Source organism: Cyprinus carpio, unplaced genomic scaffold, assembly GCF_018340385.1.
Source record: "Cyprinus carpio isolate SPL01 unplaced genomic scaffold, ASM1834038v1 S000006646, whole genome shotgun sequence".
Lineage (NCBI taxonomy): Eukaryota > Metazoa > Chordata > Actinopteri > Cypriniformes > Cyprinidae > Cyprinus > Cyprinus carpio.
In genome coordinates this window covers 382,501-397,864 of record NW_024879272.1, presented here as the reverse complement: position 1 = coordinate 397,864, position 15,364 = coordinate 382,501, and the positions used below count along the sequence as shown (strand labels likewise).

Here is a 15,364-nt window from a genome sequence, read left to right as displayed (position 1 = left end):
TGAAAATGTATAATGCTAATAAACACATTTGTAATCTGCTTCAATGAGCTTCTGATCTCTTTGAGGTGAATGTCGTGAAGCAGAACTCGGAATGCTTAAAGAAACAGGACAAAAAATACAGTAAAAGAATGAGAACCCAAAATACGTTTACCTTTAATATGAATTACAAATCATGATCACACTGAGTACAACAGATTATAGTAACCGGATGAATTTTTCCAAACGATTGTCACATGATTAATAAATTTGATTGCATTAATGAACACACAGACGGTTCTAGAGGATTAAACAGAAGCACAGAATCAAAAGAGAAGAATGACTGCAGTCGAGCGTTTCATTGAAAAACATATTTTATTCTATCGTTAAAGGATCAAGTAGCATCTGTGCTCAAACTAGTAGAAAGACATTCAACTGCCAAGGCGGTTTATGAGGCTGTGGGGTCAAATCCACCATATAAAACACCACAAAGCCTCAGATATCCACAACAGACTGCATTTGCAGTGGCGGTTACTGTATTAAATCAACCCTGCCGAGGACAAATGCATCAAAGCCTTGAACCTGTGTGTTTCTGAAGCCCGGAGTCGTCCTGGTTAAAGTATCGGGCTCGAAGCGAGTTAGATTTACCCATGCGGGGTGGAGCCGGAGGGAAGGGGAACAGAAATCACAGCCCTGAAAGATAAACCCACCGTTAAGACTGACACACACTCAAAGCAAAGAGGCTCGGCGCGCTACATCTGCTGCGTGGAGTTCCCGTTCCAGGTGTTGTTGTCGTCCTCGTTGTCTTCTTGAGTCCGCAGCCGGTATATTTTCCCATCTTTCTTGAAGTCCTCAGGCTTCTTCTCAAGAACCCTTTTACGAACCGCATCTCTGGAGCAGAAAACAGCAAAACAAGCATAAATTCATCTGTATCTCAATGACACACAATCTGCGTCTAGAAAAAATAAGTTTGAGTTCACAGTGAGTCACGATGTGATTACAGTGGGTTGTAGGGGTCATGAACTTAGAAACCAAAATTCCCCTGATCTTTTGACATATACAACTAGTTCCATATATATTTGGACACTGACACACTTTTCATAATTTCGGCTCTGTAGGCCACCAGAATAGAATTAGAATTAAACATAAAAAAAAGATGTGATTGAAGTGCAGATTTTAAGCTTTAATTCAAGGGCTTGAACAAAAATATAACAAAATGCTTAGGAATAAAAACCTTTTTTATACACAGTCCCCCATTTTCAGGGGCTCAGATGTAATTGGACACATAAATGTAATCATAAATAAAATGTTCATTTTTTTATATTTTGTTGAGAATCCTTTGCAGGCGATGCCTTCAGTCTGGACTCATGGACATCAGCAGAGACTGGGTTTCTGTTTTGTGATGTTTTTCCAGGACTTTACTGCAGTTGTTGTGTGCTTGTGGCTCTTTCTGTCTTTAGTTTTGTCTTCAGCAGTGAATGCTGCTCAGTCAGAGATCAGGAGATTGACTCGGCCATCACAGAATAGTCCAGTTTTACCTTCAAAAACTCCTGGGTTGCTTGTGCTGTATGTTTTGGGTCATTGTTCATTTGTACAATGAAGCGGTGCTCAATCAGCTTTGCTGCATTTTACTAAATCTGGACGGAGAGTATATGTATGTACACTTCAGAGTTGATCCAGCTGTCTTCTGTCTCATCATCACTAAACACCTGGGCCCGTATTCACAAACACGTTATCTTAACACTAAGAGTTCTCCTAAATAGCAGTACAATTTTTAGCTAAGAGTTTTCTCTTAAAACCTATTCACAAAACTGCTGAGACCAGCTTGTACTAAGGAAGAGAGTGAAGTCTTAAGCTCAGAGTAAGGGGGCGGGGCTGCTATGGATGATGTCATCAAGCTTATTAACTATGCACACAGTGATTGGCTGATAGTCTCTGTCAGAGATTTATTCAGAGAAATACTGTAGAGCGTGATATTATGTTGCCACATTTAAATAAAGGTTTAAAAATAAAAATACAAAATCCTGTTTGCTTTCATTATTTTACAAAAGTGCAACATTTCGTTGTTATTCTGAGTGCACACAAATAAACGTAGAGTCTTTACAGATACACAAGATGCATTACTCTTATCTGTATGACCAAATATGAAGAAGTATTTTAAGAGCAAAGGATCGCATCTGTCCTGCAGGAGCCCAAGCGCTCTACTCTTCAGCTTCACACTCCGCACAAACACAACTGCACACTTTTGTCTAGGCTAACAAGATTGAGCTGCCATGTTAATTTGCTACTACATACATATTTCAGATGATAAGCCATCTCTGAGGTGGATGAATGTTAGGTGAGCTGCCCAATGTACTGCATTACCATAGACCAGCCGTTAACGATTTGTCCATCATGGACTTCTGTGGTGTGTGTGTGTTATTTGAGTTGTGCAATTTTTTTTATATGCATATAAACAGCCTTTTAATTAGTAGAGTAGAATAATCATGGCTGATAGTAAGACATGCAAACATACAAGAAAACCAGACGGGATGCGAGAACAGCTATAGCCTATATGAAGGATATAATCAAACATTTGGAGTTGAGATAACCTCCAAACCAAAGCCGATAACTTTTTAAAAGCTCATTATCGTCAAATGTTTCTACAATGTTTATATTCCGAGGAAGATTGCTGGCAACAGCCGTTTTAGGAAATTTCAGATTTAGTCTTAGTGACTTAGGAGTCCTCTTCAGTACTCCTAACATTTCACAGATTTAGGAGCTAATTTTAGCGCTAGAACACTTTGTGAAATACTCTTATAACACCCATTATTTTTAAGATTTTCTCCTAAATTGGCGAGTTATGAGCTACTTTTAGCCTGAAGATGTTTTGTGAATTCGGGCCCAGTAACCCAGAGCCACTGAAGCCATGCTCCTGCATCACACTGCTCCATGTTTCACAGATGATGTGTGTGCTCTGATCATCGGCTGCTCCAAGCCTTCTCCAGGCGTCTTCTTCTGGTCATACTGGTGCAGCTTGATCTTAATTTCAAAAGAATGCTTTTCCTTTCGGTAAAGTCTTGTGGTGAAGCCTCTGTGTTTGCTCTGGTGAAGTCTTCTCTTGATTGTAGACTTTGACAGGGACACGTCTGCCTGCTGGAGGGTGTTCTTCTCTCGGCTGGATGTTGTGAAAGCATTTTTCTTCACCATGGAGAGGATCCTCTGATCATCCAGCTCTGTTGTCCTCTGTGGACGTCCAGGTCTTATGTTTCTGAGCTCACCAGTGTGTTCTTTTTTTTTCAGAATGTACCAAACGGTTGATTTGGCCGCTCCTAATGTTCCTGCTGTCTCTCTGATGGATCTGTTTTGTTTCTGAAGCCTAACAATCGTCTGTTTCACTTATATGGAGAGATCCTTTGACTGTATGATGTGCTTCACAGCAACAGCTTCCAAAAGCAATTGACACACTTAAGGGCTGATTTATACTTCTGTGTCAAAACAGCGCTGTAGCTACGCCGCAGGTTGTGTGTATGCTGAGGTGTAGCCTGATGTGCACCTCTTCTGACACAGATGCATAAATCAGCCTTTAGAATCAACTCCAGACCTTTTACCTGCTTAATCGAAGTAGAAATAACAAAAGAATAGCCCACAGCTGTCCATTAAAAAGCTTTGAGTCAATTGTCTAATTACTTATGGTCTCTTGAAAAAGGGGGAGGTACATATTAAAGAGCTGTAATTCCTCAAACTTTCCCCCAATTTTGATGAGAATACCCTCAAATAACAGCTCAGAGCTTTCATTTTTAACCCATATTCATTATATAACTGTAACTTTTGGTCAGCAGCTAAAATAATAAAAATAGTGCCTGAGTCCAAATATATATGGAACTGACTGTAAGAGTACTATAAAAACATCCTGTAACTTTCAGAACATAAAACTTTTTTGCTAGTCACCTTTATTTATATAAAGTTAGTCTGAAACCAGTTTATATTGAAGCTGATCTACCAAAATCACAGCTGGTAGAAAGCTGTACTCTATGATGTAATAGTGTGGATAAGCACCACTTCCACAGAAGATCAACATCACTGTCTGTTTAGCCCCGCCCAACGATTCCACAGCAGTCTGTTTAGCCCCGCCCACCAATTCCACAGCAGTCTGTTTAGCACCGCCCACTGATTCTACATCACTGTCTGTTTAGCACCGCCCACTGATTCTACAGCAGTCTGTTTAGCCCCGCCCACCGATTCCACAGCAGTCTGTTAAGCGCCGCCCACTGATTCTACATCACTGTCTGTTAAGCGCCGCCCACCGATTCCACATCAGTCTGTTTAGCCCCGCCCAACGATTCCACAGCAGTCTGTTTAGCCCCGCCCACCGATTCCACATCAGTCTGTTTAGCCCCGCCCAATGTTCTACATCACTGTCTGTTAAGCCCCGCCCACCAATTCCACAGCAGTCTGTTTAGCACCGCCCACTGATTCTACATCACTGTCTGTTAAGCGCCGCCCACCGATTCCACAGCAGTCTGTTAAGCGCCGCCCACCGATTCCACAGCAGTCTGTTTAGCCCCGCCCAACGATTCCACAGCATTAGCCCCGCCCGATTCCACAGCAGTCTGTTTAGCCCCGCCCACCGATTCCACATCAGTCTGTTTAGCCCCGCCCAACGATTCCACAGCAGTCTGTTTAGCCCCGCCCACAGATTCCACACCACCGATTCCTCAGCAGCCCGATTCCACAGCAGTCTGTTTTAGCCCCGCCCGATTTCCACAGCAGTCTGTTTAGCCCCGCCCACCGATTCCACAGCAGTCTGTTTAGCCCCGCCCACAGATTCCACACCAGTCGCCTTCCTTCTAATCCCAGCGTTAAGAAAGAGTGAATGAACTTTTATTTTTAAGTAAGTTCCAGACCCAATCAGTATGAACTCGGTACTTTGTTCACTTTATTTTACCGTGGATTCATTTACAAACAAGGCACAGTTCGACGTGGGATTTTCAGAAACAAATGAAACGAAAAGAGGAACTCTTAGCCAATCACAGCAGTGGGCGTTTACTTCCGAGTCTACAACCCTCCATGCCTATTCAAACAGAGCGTTCTGATGAGGGGGCTAAAACCAGGACAGAAAAATAGCCCATTACTTCCAAACGAAGGTGTTTTTGATGTACAAAATGATGTTGATGACATTATAAAATCTTGATGTTTATAAGTTTATAAGTTTACAAGTGGACCTCAGAGAACAGTACAAAATAAACAGAGGCAGTTCATGACCGCTTTACTGCAAGGGGACTGGAGTCTTTGGTTCTGCGGCGGCGCCGGAGCCGTATGTGTTCTGGGTGGCAGGTGGAGCAGGAGCACGAGGAGCGCTGGTGAACAGGAATCCGCTGATGAACCTCCAGACGGACAGCAGCGGGTACAGCAGTGACCCCAGCGCTGCCCAGATGCCTCCGGACGCAGACGAGCGCACCACAGCACTTCTGGACTGCTGCAGGGACCAATCACACGACAGCATTCACCAACATGTGACTACTTCACCACAACCCATCACAAGCTTTCTGAAATGTTAAGCATTTCAAATTAAACATGCAAATGAGGCACTGTCTAATTAAATATAAAAGATTTTAACAGAGAGGATTTTGAGTTTCTCTTTTTATCAGTAGGGTTGCATGATTAATAGAATGCGATTGTTGTGTGTATCTTTTGAGTCGTTTGAGGTGTTTATAACCTGCATTTGGAAAAGCAACATGGATCAAACATCTTTCCAAACATGAGAAGCATTTATGAACCTCTTGTCCCACAAAATACCACATTTGATAACATATTTTAACACATAGTGTTTATGTGTGTGTGTGCGTTAGTGTGTGTGTCTCACAGGCAGCAGCACGATGGAGGCGCTGGGGGTCAGTTCCAGCTCCAGCAGTGATTTCTGTAGATCCTCAGCTGTGAACTCTCTCCGGGGGTACATGGTGGCCAGAGAGAACTGACCGTATCGGTTCCCCACCTCCTGCATGAAGACACAAAGACGACTCATGAGAGTCACATGACTGTGTGGAGCTTCTGACATTATTAAGAAGTCATCCAGCGGACACTGACCTGAGCGGCGAACTGCCGGGCCTCCAGCAGACGCGTCTCTGACGGGAACTGGTTGGTGAAGGACGAGCCGTCAGGCAGACGGAACTGAATCCTGGCAAACGCACTGCGACCAGCAGAAGAAAACATCGTCAAGACTAACGATCACCAGTTCATCAGCATTTAATTAAACGCTTAAGAACATAAAGATGAGGGTCAGTCCCACAAAACCACAATCAGCTCTGTTCTGTTCTTCTGTGCCTAAAGAAAATCACGCCTTACTGTAAAGTGCATAATGCTAGCATTTGTTGTACTGAGTTTAATTCATGCAGATATTTTAGAGTCCAGAAATACTTACTAGGGATGGCATTCAGGTAAGCTCTCTAATTGTTAAGCACTTTTCGTATGGGAGATACATGCTTCACAAGATAAAACAGAAGCATAAAACAAACACTGGCCATACGATTTTACACAATAACTATATAAATTTTATAAAAATATAAAACTTTAACTTGCCTTTGAAAAAAACTAACGCTTGAAGCCTCTTTCACTTCAATTACAAGACAATTCTTAACTTGAGATTACGGTTTAGCGGCGCTAGAGTGAGGATCTGAGAGGATGTGCACACAGCTGTGATGTGAATGGATCGAGTGTCACCTCTTCTCTCGCTGCGCTGCGTCTCTCCGCAGCTCCTGTTCAGCGGCTCTGGCCTGCAGCGCTGCGATCCGAGACGTCTCTGCCTCCAGCTGACTCTGAGCGTGACGCGCCGCTCTGTCTGCACGGTCCTGCGGACGAAACCGTCTCATCATCCAGATCCAGAAACACACTCGGGGCCAGGGGCCACCATGCTAAGAACCAGTTTGACCAAGAGCTACTCTGTCTTACAAACAAAACCAATCTACCTTTTCATAACTTCATTTAAAAAGTTACTTTTTAAGATTAGTCTTAATAGTTTATGCAACCGGTCCCAGATTTACTGAACAGGGTGAATTAGCATTAGCCTGCAGTTCCATAAAAGCACAGATGGGGGGGGCATGCGTGTGATTTACTAACAATGCACACACTGAAGAACACGGATGCAGCAGATCATGTCCATAATAACCAGCGGAATCTCCTGAGAGCAGCACAGATTACCGCTGCTTTAACACATGCTTTTATGGCCTTAAATAATGGCACAAATACCAGTAATTTGACAAGCGGAAACATTAGCAAATCGCATTGCATGATTCATTTGAATACGCTCCTCCCATAAATTTTGTGTCTGAAAGGGAAACATCAGGTGCAAAAATAACTGTCCATGTCTTTTCTGTGCTAATTCTTCACTGCACGTCTTCAGTAAAACTGCACACAGTACTGTTTTAATGCCAACAGGTGGTTTGTGCTGGTGTAAGATGAGAGTAAATCTGGCCCTGGATCTTCTGCTGCTATCATGAACATGTTCAGATGTTTCTCCGAGAGCACTCCAGGTCGTGACGTACAGCGAATCACACTGACCTTCTAAAAGACTGGATTCATAAATTTAGTTTCTACTAAAAACTAAATGTTGTATAAAAATATTATCAATATTCAAATTATATATAATAATATATTACTAGGGCACATTTCTTCAAAGCAATAAAATAACAGCGCTCTTTGAAAAAAAGTGCACAATGTTTCAAATAATGTTTATAAAACATATATAATTAAGTTGCTTAAACAATTCGAAACAAAACTGCATCATGTATGTAAAGTTTAATACAAAGGACCGAAAACCAATCACAAAGAGAACTTTTTCTATTTAAAAACATGAGATGCCTGTATGGGGTATATAATTACATAAAGTCTCGAGGCATGTTTTTTCAAAGTTGAACTTTTATTAATTTTACATGGCTTTCTAAACATGTGGCTCTCGTGCGACACTCGAGTGCAACGCTGATAGATGTCCCTCTAGAAAATGTGCAAAATCTGCGTTCTGTGTGGACAGCTAGTTTCGAGGCATGTTTTTTCAAAGTTGAACTTTTAGTAGTTTTGACATAAACAAGATATTCTCTGCAATGATGTTCTCTTTTTCCACAATACTTTGAATGAACATCGCAGCAGCGCTGCATCTAGTGGCTTCGACTAGATAGACAAATATTTTGTTGGCAGCCCTACTGTATCAGAGTGTGTGAGTGTGTGACAGTGTGAGGAGTACCAGCGCGATCTGCTGCTTGACCCGCTCTCTGGCCGCTCGCTCCTCGGCCTTCTCTCGATTCCTCTCCTCCAGCAGACGCTTGGTCTTCTCCTCCTCCTGCTGCCTCTTGAAGTCCAGCATCTCCTTCCCCGCCTTACGCCTCTCCATCTCCTTCTTCAGCTCATTCTGTCCACACGAGAGGAGAGTCACGTCACACACGCTTATCTTTCATCCTCTAGAGGACAGGGATGATCAGAACATTACCTCTTCTTCTGCTTTCTTCTTCTGCTCGCGTCTTTCCTCCAGCTTCTTTGTTATCCTACATAGGAAAAACAAGAACAACAAACACGTAATGACAAATTAAAACCGTCTTGAGGCACGTTACACACAAACACTAAAGAAGCTGCTGGAGTTACCAGCTTCAGTCACTGCACAACAGGAATTTTCTCTTGTTTCTTTCAGTACAAACGTCTAAATTCTCTTTGGCGGAATGCTTAAAATTCAGCTTTGAAATCAAAGGAATTAATTACATTTTAAAATATATTCAAATAGAAAGCAGTTATTTTAAATAGTAAAAATATTTCACAATATTACTGCTTTTACTGTACTTTGGATCAAATAAATGCAGGCTTGGTGAGCAGAGATACTTCTTTAAAAACATTAAAAATCTTACTGTTTAAATACTTTTGACTGGTCGTGTATTTCAGTAGTGGCATGTAATCACACACTGGGCTGTGATTGGTCGGTTCACATGTTCATCAGACAGTGTTTGCTCACCTCTCCACTTTGGTATCCAGAGCCTCGTCTTCACCTGGAGTCACGTGACCTGACGCTCCGTCTTCCTCCATCGGCACAGACTGGGATTCTGGGGAAGAGAGGAATCAGTCCAGCGCTCAACCGAACTCAACACATGCAAATCTCTCTCATTTGAATGTTAACCTGCGAACGACTCCTGAAACTAAATCAACAGAGCACATCAAGACTGAAACTTCATGCAAATCAGTCTCTCCTGAAAGCACAGATGTGAGGAAACTGTCCTGCAGCCAATCAGAGCTCACCTTTAGCCTGCGGCTCCGAGACGGGCATCTGATTGGCTCGCTCTGCGCTCATCTGCTGCGTGTGCATCTGGACACAAGAGCTCGTTAGTGTGTGTGTGTGTGTGTGTGTGTGTGTGTGTGGTGTGTGAAACCAGTGTGGGTGTGTGTTGAAACCACCCCAGCAGGGCCCTTTCCAGCCATGACCAAAAATCCACCAGCTCAATATTAGCATAACAAAGATCAACTTGTACAAATCTTATCAGAGACCTAAATATTCTGTGTATATTACAGCCTATACACATTAAAAAAATGAGTGACAGCATTAGCAAATAAGAATAATAATGTTTAATTTATATAGCGCCTTTCCCAGGTTCAGGGATTCAGTGTTCACTGGACATTTGCCCAATCCAGCCACAAATAATGCAGCTGCGTATATAGCACAGACTAAGTAATAAAGACAGAAAAGAAAACAAATAGGACAAATACACGGTGCTATTTAGTGACAGTGTTGCTTTAACACGTGTGCTATGATTTAAACTCACTGGAAGCGGTTACTGTTCTGAGTGCCAAGGGTTACTGTTATTGGCAAAATAAAGTGTTGAGCTGCTTACAACCAAATTTTAGACAATGTTTGTCCAGAAAACATGATAAAGTGTTCATTCACGAGTGGAAATAAAATCTCAAGGTCAATAATATACCTACAGCAGGTCAGTAACAACCCAAGTAATCCATACACACAAAGAACACTAAACAAATAAGTTCAGAAATTGAGTTATGTGTAATAAAATGAAATGACCAAGGGAAAAAGTTCTGAAATACTGTATTTAATATAATATAAATGTATTTAATACTTTGTACAAAAGCCTTTGTTGTTAATGAGAGCTTCAAGACACCTGTAGGAGAAACTAGTGGCAACACTCTTCAAATCTGGAAGGTTCTGTGGGCCTCTTCTATGAACTCTGACCTTTAGTTCTTATTTTCTATTGGATTCAAGGCAGGTGATTGGCTGGCCGTTCTAGCAGCTTTACTTTCTTTCTCTGAAACCAATCGAGAGTTTCTTGGCTGTGTTTGGGATCATTGTCCAGCCTTGTTTCCTCTTCATCATCCTGGTACTGAAGGTGTTGGGACTGAAGCAGCTCATATTAATTTGCACTGACGAGGGGCAGGATTGCTTTCTAATTACTGATAGATTTCTGCTGGAGTCTTGGCTTTCCATGTCTTTTTGCACCTCCCTTTCTTCATGTGTTCAGTACTTTTTTCCTGTGTCACTCTACTTTATTACACAGAACTTCATTTCTGAACTAATTTTTGTTTTCTTTGTATGTATGGAGTACTTGGGTTGTTACCAACATCTGGGGAAAATTTCAAGTGAACAGCACCTTTAGAAATATTTTTACTGAGAAAAATGGTGACGTGTTCAATACTTATTTTACCCACTGTACATATATCACACACGATGAAATACGATAAATAATAGTATCAAAGCGTTTGATTTCTAACAGAATTATTGAGCAAGGCTTACTTGTAACGAGTGTGTTTGTGCTCGTGTGTGTAACGGGTGCGTTTGTGCTCATGTGTGTGTAACGGGTGCGTTTGTGCTCATGTGTGTGTAACGGGTGCGTTTGTGCTCGTGTGTGTGTGTAACGGTCGAGAGTGGTGCTCGTGTGTGTAACGAGTGCGTTTGTGCCCGTGTGTGTGTAACGGGTGCGTTTGTGCTCATGTGTGTGTAACGAGTGCGTTTGTGCTCATGTGTGTAACGGGTGTGTTTGTGCCCATGTGTGTGTAACGAGTGTGTTTGTGCCCGTGTGTGTAACGCGGTGCGTTTTGTGCTCGTGTGGGTGTAATGGAGTGTGTTTGTGGTCGTGTGTGCAACGGGTGCGTTTGTGCCCGTGTGTGTGTAACGAGTGTTTTGTGCTCCGTGTGTGTGTAAACGAGTGCGTTTGTGCTACAACGGTGTGGTTTGTGCTTGTGTGTGTAACGAGTGTGTTTGTGCTCGTGTGTGTGTAACGGGTGCGTTTGTGCTCGTGTGTGTAACGAGTGTGTTTGTGCCCGTGTGTGTAACGAGTGCGTTTGTGCTCGTGTGTGTGTAACGAGTGCGTTTGTGCTCGTGTGTGTGTAACGGGTGACCGTGTGTGTAAACGGGTGCGTTTGTGCGTGTGTGTGTGTACGAGTGTGGCTCGTGTGTGTGTAACGGGTGCGTTTGTGCTTGTGTGTGTGTAACGGGTGCGTTTGTGCAACGGGGTGTAACGTTTGTGCTTGTGTGTGTGTAACGGGTGCTGTTTGGTGCAACGGGTGCGTTTGTGCTCGTGTGTGTGTAACGAGTGTGTTTGTGCTTGTGTGTGTAACGGGTGCGTTTGTGCAACGGGTGCGTTTGTGCCCGTGTGTGTGTAACGAGTGTGTTTGTGGTCGTGTGTGCAACGGGTGCGTTTGTGCCCGTGTGTGTGTAACGAGTGTTTTTGTGCTCGTGTGTGTAACGGGTGCGTTTGTGCTCGTGTGTGTAACGGGTGCGTTTGTGCTCGTGTGTGTAACGGGTGCGTTTGTGCTCATGTGTGTGTAACGAGTGCGTTTGTGCTCGTGTGTGTGTAACGAGTGCGTTTGTGCAACCGTGCGTTTAAACGAGTGCGTTTGTGCTTTGTGGGGTGTGTGTGTAACGAGTGTGCGTTTGTGCTTTGTGTGTGTGTAACGGTGCGTTTGTGCAACGGGTGCGTTTGTGCTTGTGTGTGTGTAACGGGTGCGTTTGTGCAACGGGTGCGTTTGTGCCCGTGTGTGTGCAACGGGTGCGTTTGTGCCCGTGTGTGTAACGAGGTGCGTTTGTGCACGGGTGCGTTTGTGCTTGTGTGTGGTGTACCGATGTGCGTTTGTGTAACGGGTGCGTTTTTGTGCTCGGTGTGTGTGTAACGTGTGCTCGTGTGTGTAACGAGTGTGTTTGTGCCTGTGTGTGTGTAACGAGTGTGTTTGTGCTCTAGAGAGAGAGAGAAGTGCGTTTGTGCTCATGTGTGTAACGGGTGTGTTTGTGCCCATGTGTGTGTAACGAGTGTGTTTGTGCTCATGTGTGTGTAACGAGTGCGTTTGTGCTCATGTGTGTAACGGGTGTGTTTGTGCTCGTGTGTGTGTAACGGGTGCGTTTGTGCTCGTGTGTGTGTGTAACGAGTGCGTTTGTGCTCGTGTGTGTGTAACGAGTGCGTTTGTGTTCATGTGTGTGTAATGGGTGCGTTTGTGTTCATGTGTGTGTAACGGGTGCGTTTGTGCTCGTGTGTGTAACGGGTGCGTTTGTGTTCATGTGTGTGTAACGAGTGCGTTTGTGCCCGTGTGTGTGTAACGAGTGCGTTTGTGCCCGTGTGTGTGTAACGGGTGCGTTTGTGCTCGTGTGTGTGTAACGGGTGCGTTTGTGCCCGTGTGTGTGTAACGGGTGCGCTTGTGCTCGTGTGTGTGTAACGGGTGCGTTTGTGCTCGTGTGTGTGTAACCGGTGCGTTTGTGCTCGTGTGTGTCTCGAAACGGGTGCGCGTTTGTGCTCGTGTGTGTGTAACGGGTGCGTTTGTGCTCGTGTGTGTGTAACGGTGTGCGTTTGTGCTCGTGTGTGTGTAACGGGTGCGTTTGTGCTCGTGTGTGTGTAACGAGTGTGTTTGTGCTCGTGTGTGTGTAACGGGTGCGTTTGTGCTCGTGTGTGTGTAACGGGTGCGTTTGTGTTCATGTGTGTGTAACGAGTGCGTTTGTGCTCGTGTGTGTGTAACGGGTGCGTTTGTGCTCATGTGTGTGTAACGAGTGCGTTTGTGCTCGTGTGTGTGTAACGGGTGCGGTTTGTTTTGGTGTGTGTAACGAGTGTGTTTGTGCTCGTGTGTGTGTAACGAGGTGTGTTTGTGCCCGTGTGTGTGTAACGGGTGCGTTTGTGCTCGTGTGTGTAACGGGTGCGTTTGTGCTCGTGTGTGTGTAACGAGTGGGTTGTGTTTGTGCCCGTGTGTGTGTAACGGGTGCGTTTGTGCTCGTGTGTGTAACGAGTGCGTTTGTGCCCGTGTGTGTGTAACGGGTGCGTTTGTGTTCATGTGTGTGTGTAACGGGGGTGCGTTTGTGTTCGTGTGTGTGTAACGGGTGCGTTTGTGCTCGTGTGTGTGTAACGAGTGCGTTTGTGCTCGTGTGTGTGTAACGAGTGCGTTTGTGCTCGTGTGTGTGTAACGGGTGCGTTTGTGCTCGTGTGTGTGTAACGGGTGCGTTTGTGCTCGTGTGTGTGTAACGGGTGCGTTTGTGCCCGTGTGTGTGCAACGGGTGCGTTTGTGCCCGTGTGTGTGTAACGGGTGCGTTTGTGCTCGTGTGTGTGTAACGAGTGTGTTTGTGCTCGTGTGTGTGTAACGAGTGCGTTTGTGTTCGTGTGTGTGTAACGGGTGCGTTTTGTGCCCGTGTGTGTGTAACGGGTGCGTTTGTGCTCGGTGTGTGTGTAACGGGTGCGTTTGTGTTCATGTGTGTGTAACGAGTGCGTTTGTGTTCGTGTGTGTGTAACGGGTGCGTTTGTGTTCGTGTGTGTGTAACGAGTGCGTTTGTGCTCGTGTGTGTGTAACGGAGGTGCGTTTGTGCCCGTGTGTGTGTAAGGGCTTGTGCGTTTGTGCTCGTGTGTGTGTAACGGGTGCGTTTGTGCTCGTGTGTGTGTAACGGGTGCGTTTGTGCTCGTGTGTGTGTAACGGGTGCGTTTGTGCTCGTGTGTGTAACGAGTGCGTTTGTGTTCATGTGTGTGTAACGGGTGCGTTTGTGCCCGTGTGTGTGTAACGAGTGTGTTTGTGCTCGTGTGTGTGTAATGAGTGCGTTTGTGCCCGTGTGTGTGTAACGAGTGCGTTTGTGCTCGTGTGTGTGTAACGAGTGCGTTTGTGTTCGTGTGTGTGTAACGAGTGCGTTTGTGTTCATGTGTGTGTAACGAGTGCGTTTGTCGCCGTGTGTGTGTAACGGGTGTGTTTGTGCTCGTGTGTGTGTAACGGGTGCGTTTGTGCTCGTGTGTGTGTAAAGGGTGCGTTTGTGCCCGTGTGTGTGTAACGGGTGCGTTTGTGCTCCTGTGTGTAACGGTTCGGTGCGTTTGTGCTCGTGTGTGTGTAACGGGTGCGTTTGTGCTCGTGTGTGTGTAACGGGGTGCGTTTGTGCTCGTTTGTGTAACGGGTGCGTTTGTGCTCGTGTGTGTAACGGGTGCGTTTGTGTTCATGTGTGTGTAACGAGTGCGTTTGTGTTCATGTGTGTGTAACGAGTGTGTTTGTGCTCGTGTGTGTGTAATGGGTGCGTTTGTGCCCGTGTGTGTGTAACGAGTGTGTTTGTGCTTGTGTGTGTAACGAGTGTGTTTGTGCTCGTGTGTGTGTAACGAGTGCGTTTGTGTTCGTGTGTGTGTAACGGGTGCGTTTGTGCTCGTGTGTGTGTAACGAGTGCGTTTGTGTTCATGGTGGTGTAACGGAGTGCGGTTTGTGCTCGTGTGTGTGTAACGGGTGCGTTTGTGCTCGTGTGTGTAACGAGTGTGTTTGTGGTCGTGTGTGCAACGGGTGCGTTTGTGTTCATGTGTGTGTAACGAGTGCGTTTGTGCTCATGTGTGTGTAACGAGTGTGTTTGTGCTCGTGTGTGTAACGAGTGTGTTTGTGCTCATGTGTGTGTAACGAGTGTGTTTGTGTTCACCTGCGTGACTCTGAGGATCCTGCGCTGGAGCTCGTCCTCCGTCACGCTGCCTGCGATCACCTCCAGAGGAACGCCGTTCTCTCCGATGAAGAAGCTGGACGGGATACACACCACGGGATCTGCATCAGCTCGGAGTTAAAGATACAATCTGATCTGCAGTGAAACCCTGTGCTGTTAGCAGAATAAACCAGGCTCAATGTAATAAACTCGTCTACTGCAGGAGCCCTTTAAATTATTAAATGAATAAGTTTCTTAAAATGAAAAATACATAAATAAACACATTCACTGCCAGAGTATTTTTTCCAAACTATAGAAGTCAGTGGGGACCAGCAACTGTTTGGGTACCAATATTCTACAAAATATCTTCTATTTTAATTGGATTTTATACATTAACATATACAGCCTCCTTTTGTATTTTAGGATGCTCGTGTGAGGACGATCATGTCTGGAGTGTGTGGCATTTAAAAGATTAGAAAGACCTATTTTATTTAAAGTGGACAGTGTGTCATTCAGTATATA

The 15,364-nt window shown here is 44.7% G+C and overlaps 1 protein-coding gene across 1 annotated transcript in view; it reads right to left on the bottom strand.

The window, feature by feature from the left end:
- Positions 1-129: 129 nt before the first annotated feature.
- The window catches only part of LOC109105702 (UBX domain-containing protein 4), a 17,935-nt gene continuing 2,700 nt past the window's right edge, over positions 130-15,364 (bottom strand). Inside the window, exons 4-13 of the mRNA XM_042755183.1 lie at positions 14,846-14,964; positions 9,229-9,295; positions 8,948-9,035; positions 8,435-8,489; positions 8,192-8,356; positions 6,676-6,803; positions 6,043-6,145; positions 5,822-5,953; positions 5,246-5,434; positions 130-869 (exon numbers count right to left, since the gene is read on the bottom strand). Of these exons, the coding sequence (XP_042611117.1) occupies positions 729-869; positions 5,246-5,434; positions 5,822-5,953; positions 6,043-6,145; positions 6,676-6,803; positions 8,192-8,356; positions 8,435-8,489; positions 8,948-9,035; positions 9,229-9,295; positions 14,846-14,964 (1,187 nt within the window). The 3' untranslated portion in view covers positions 130-728. The remainder of the gene's footprint in view (positions 870-5,245; positions 5,435-5,821; positions 5,954-6,042; positions 6,146-6,675; positions 6,804-8,191; positions 8,357-8,434; positions 8,490-8,947; positions 9,036-9,228; positions 9,296-14,845; positions 14,965-15,364) is intronic.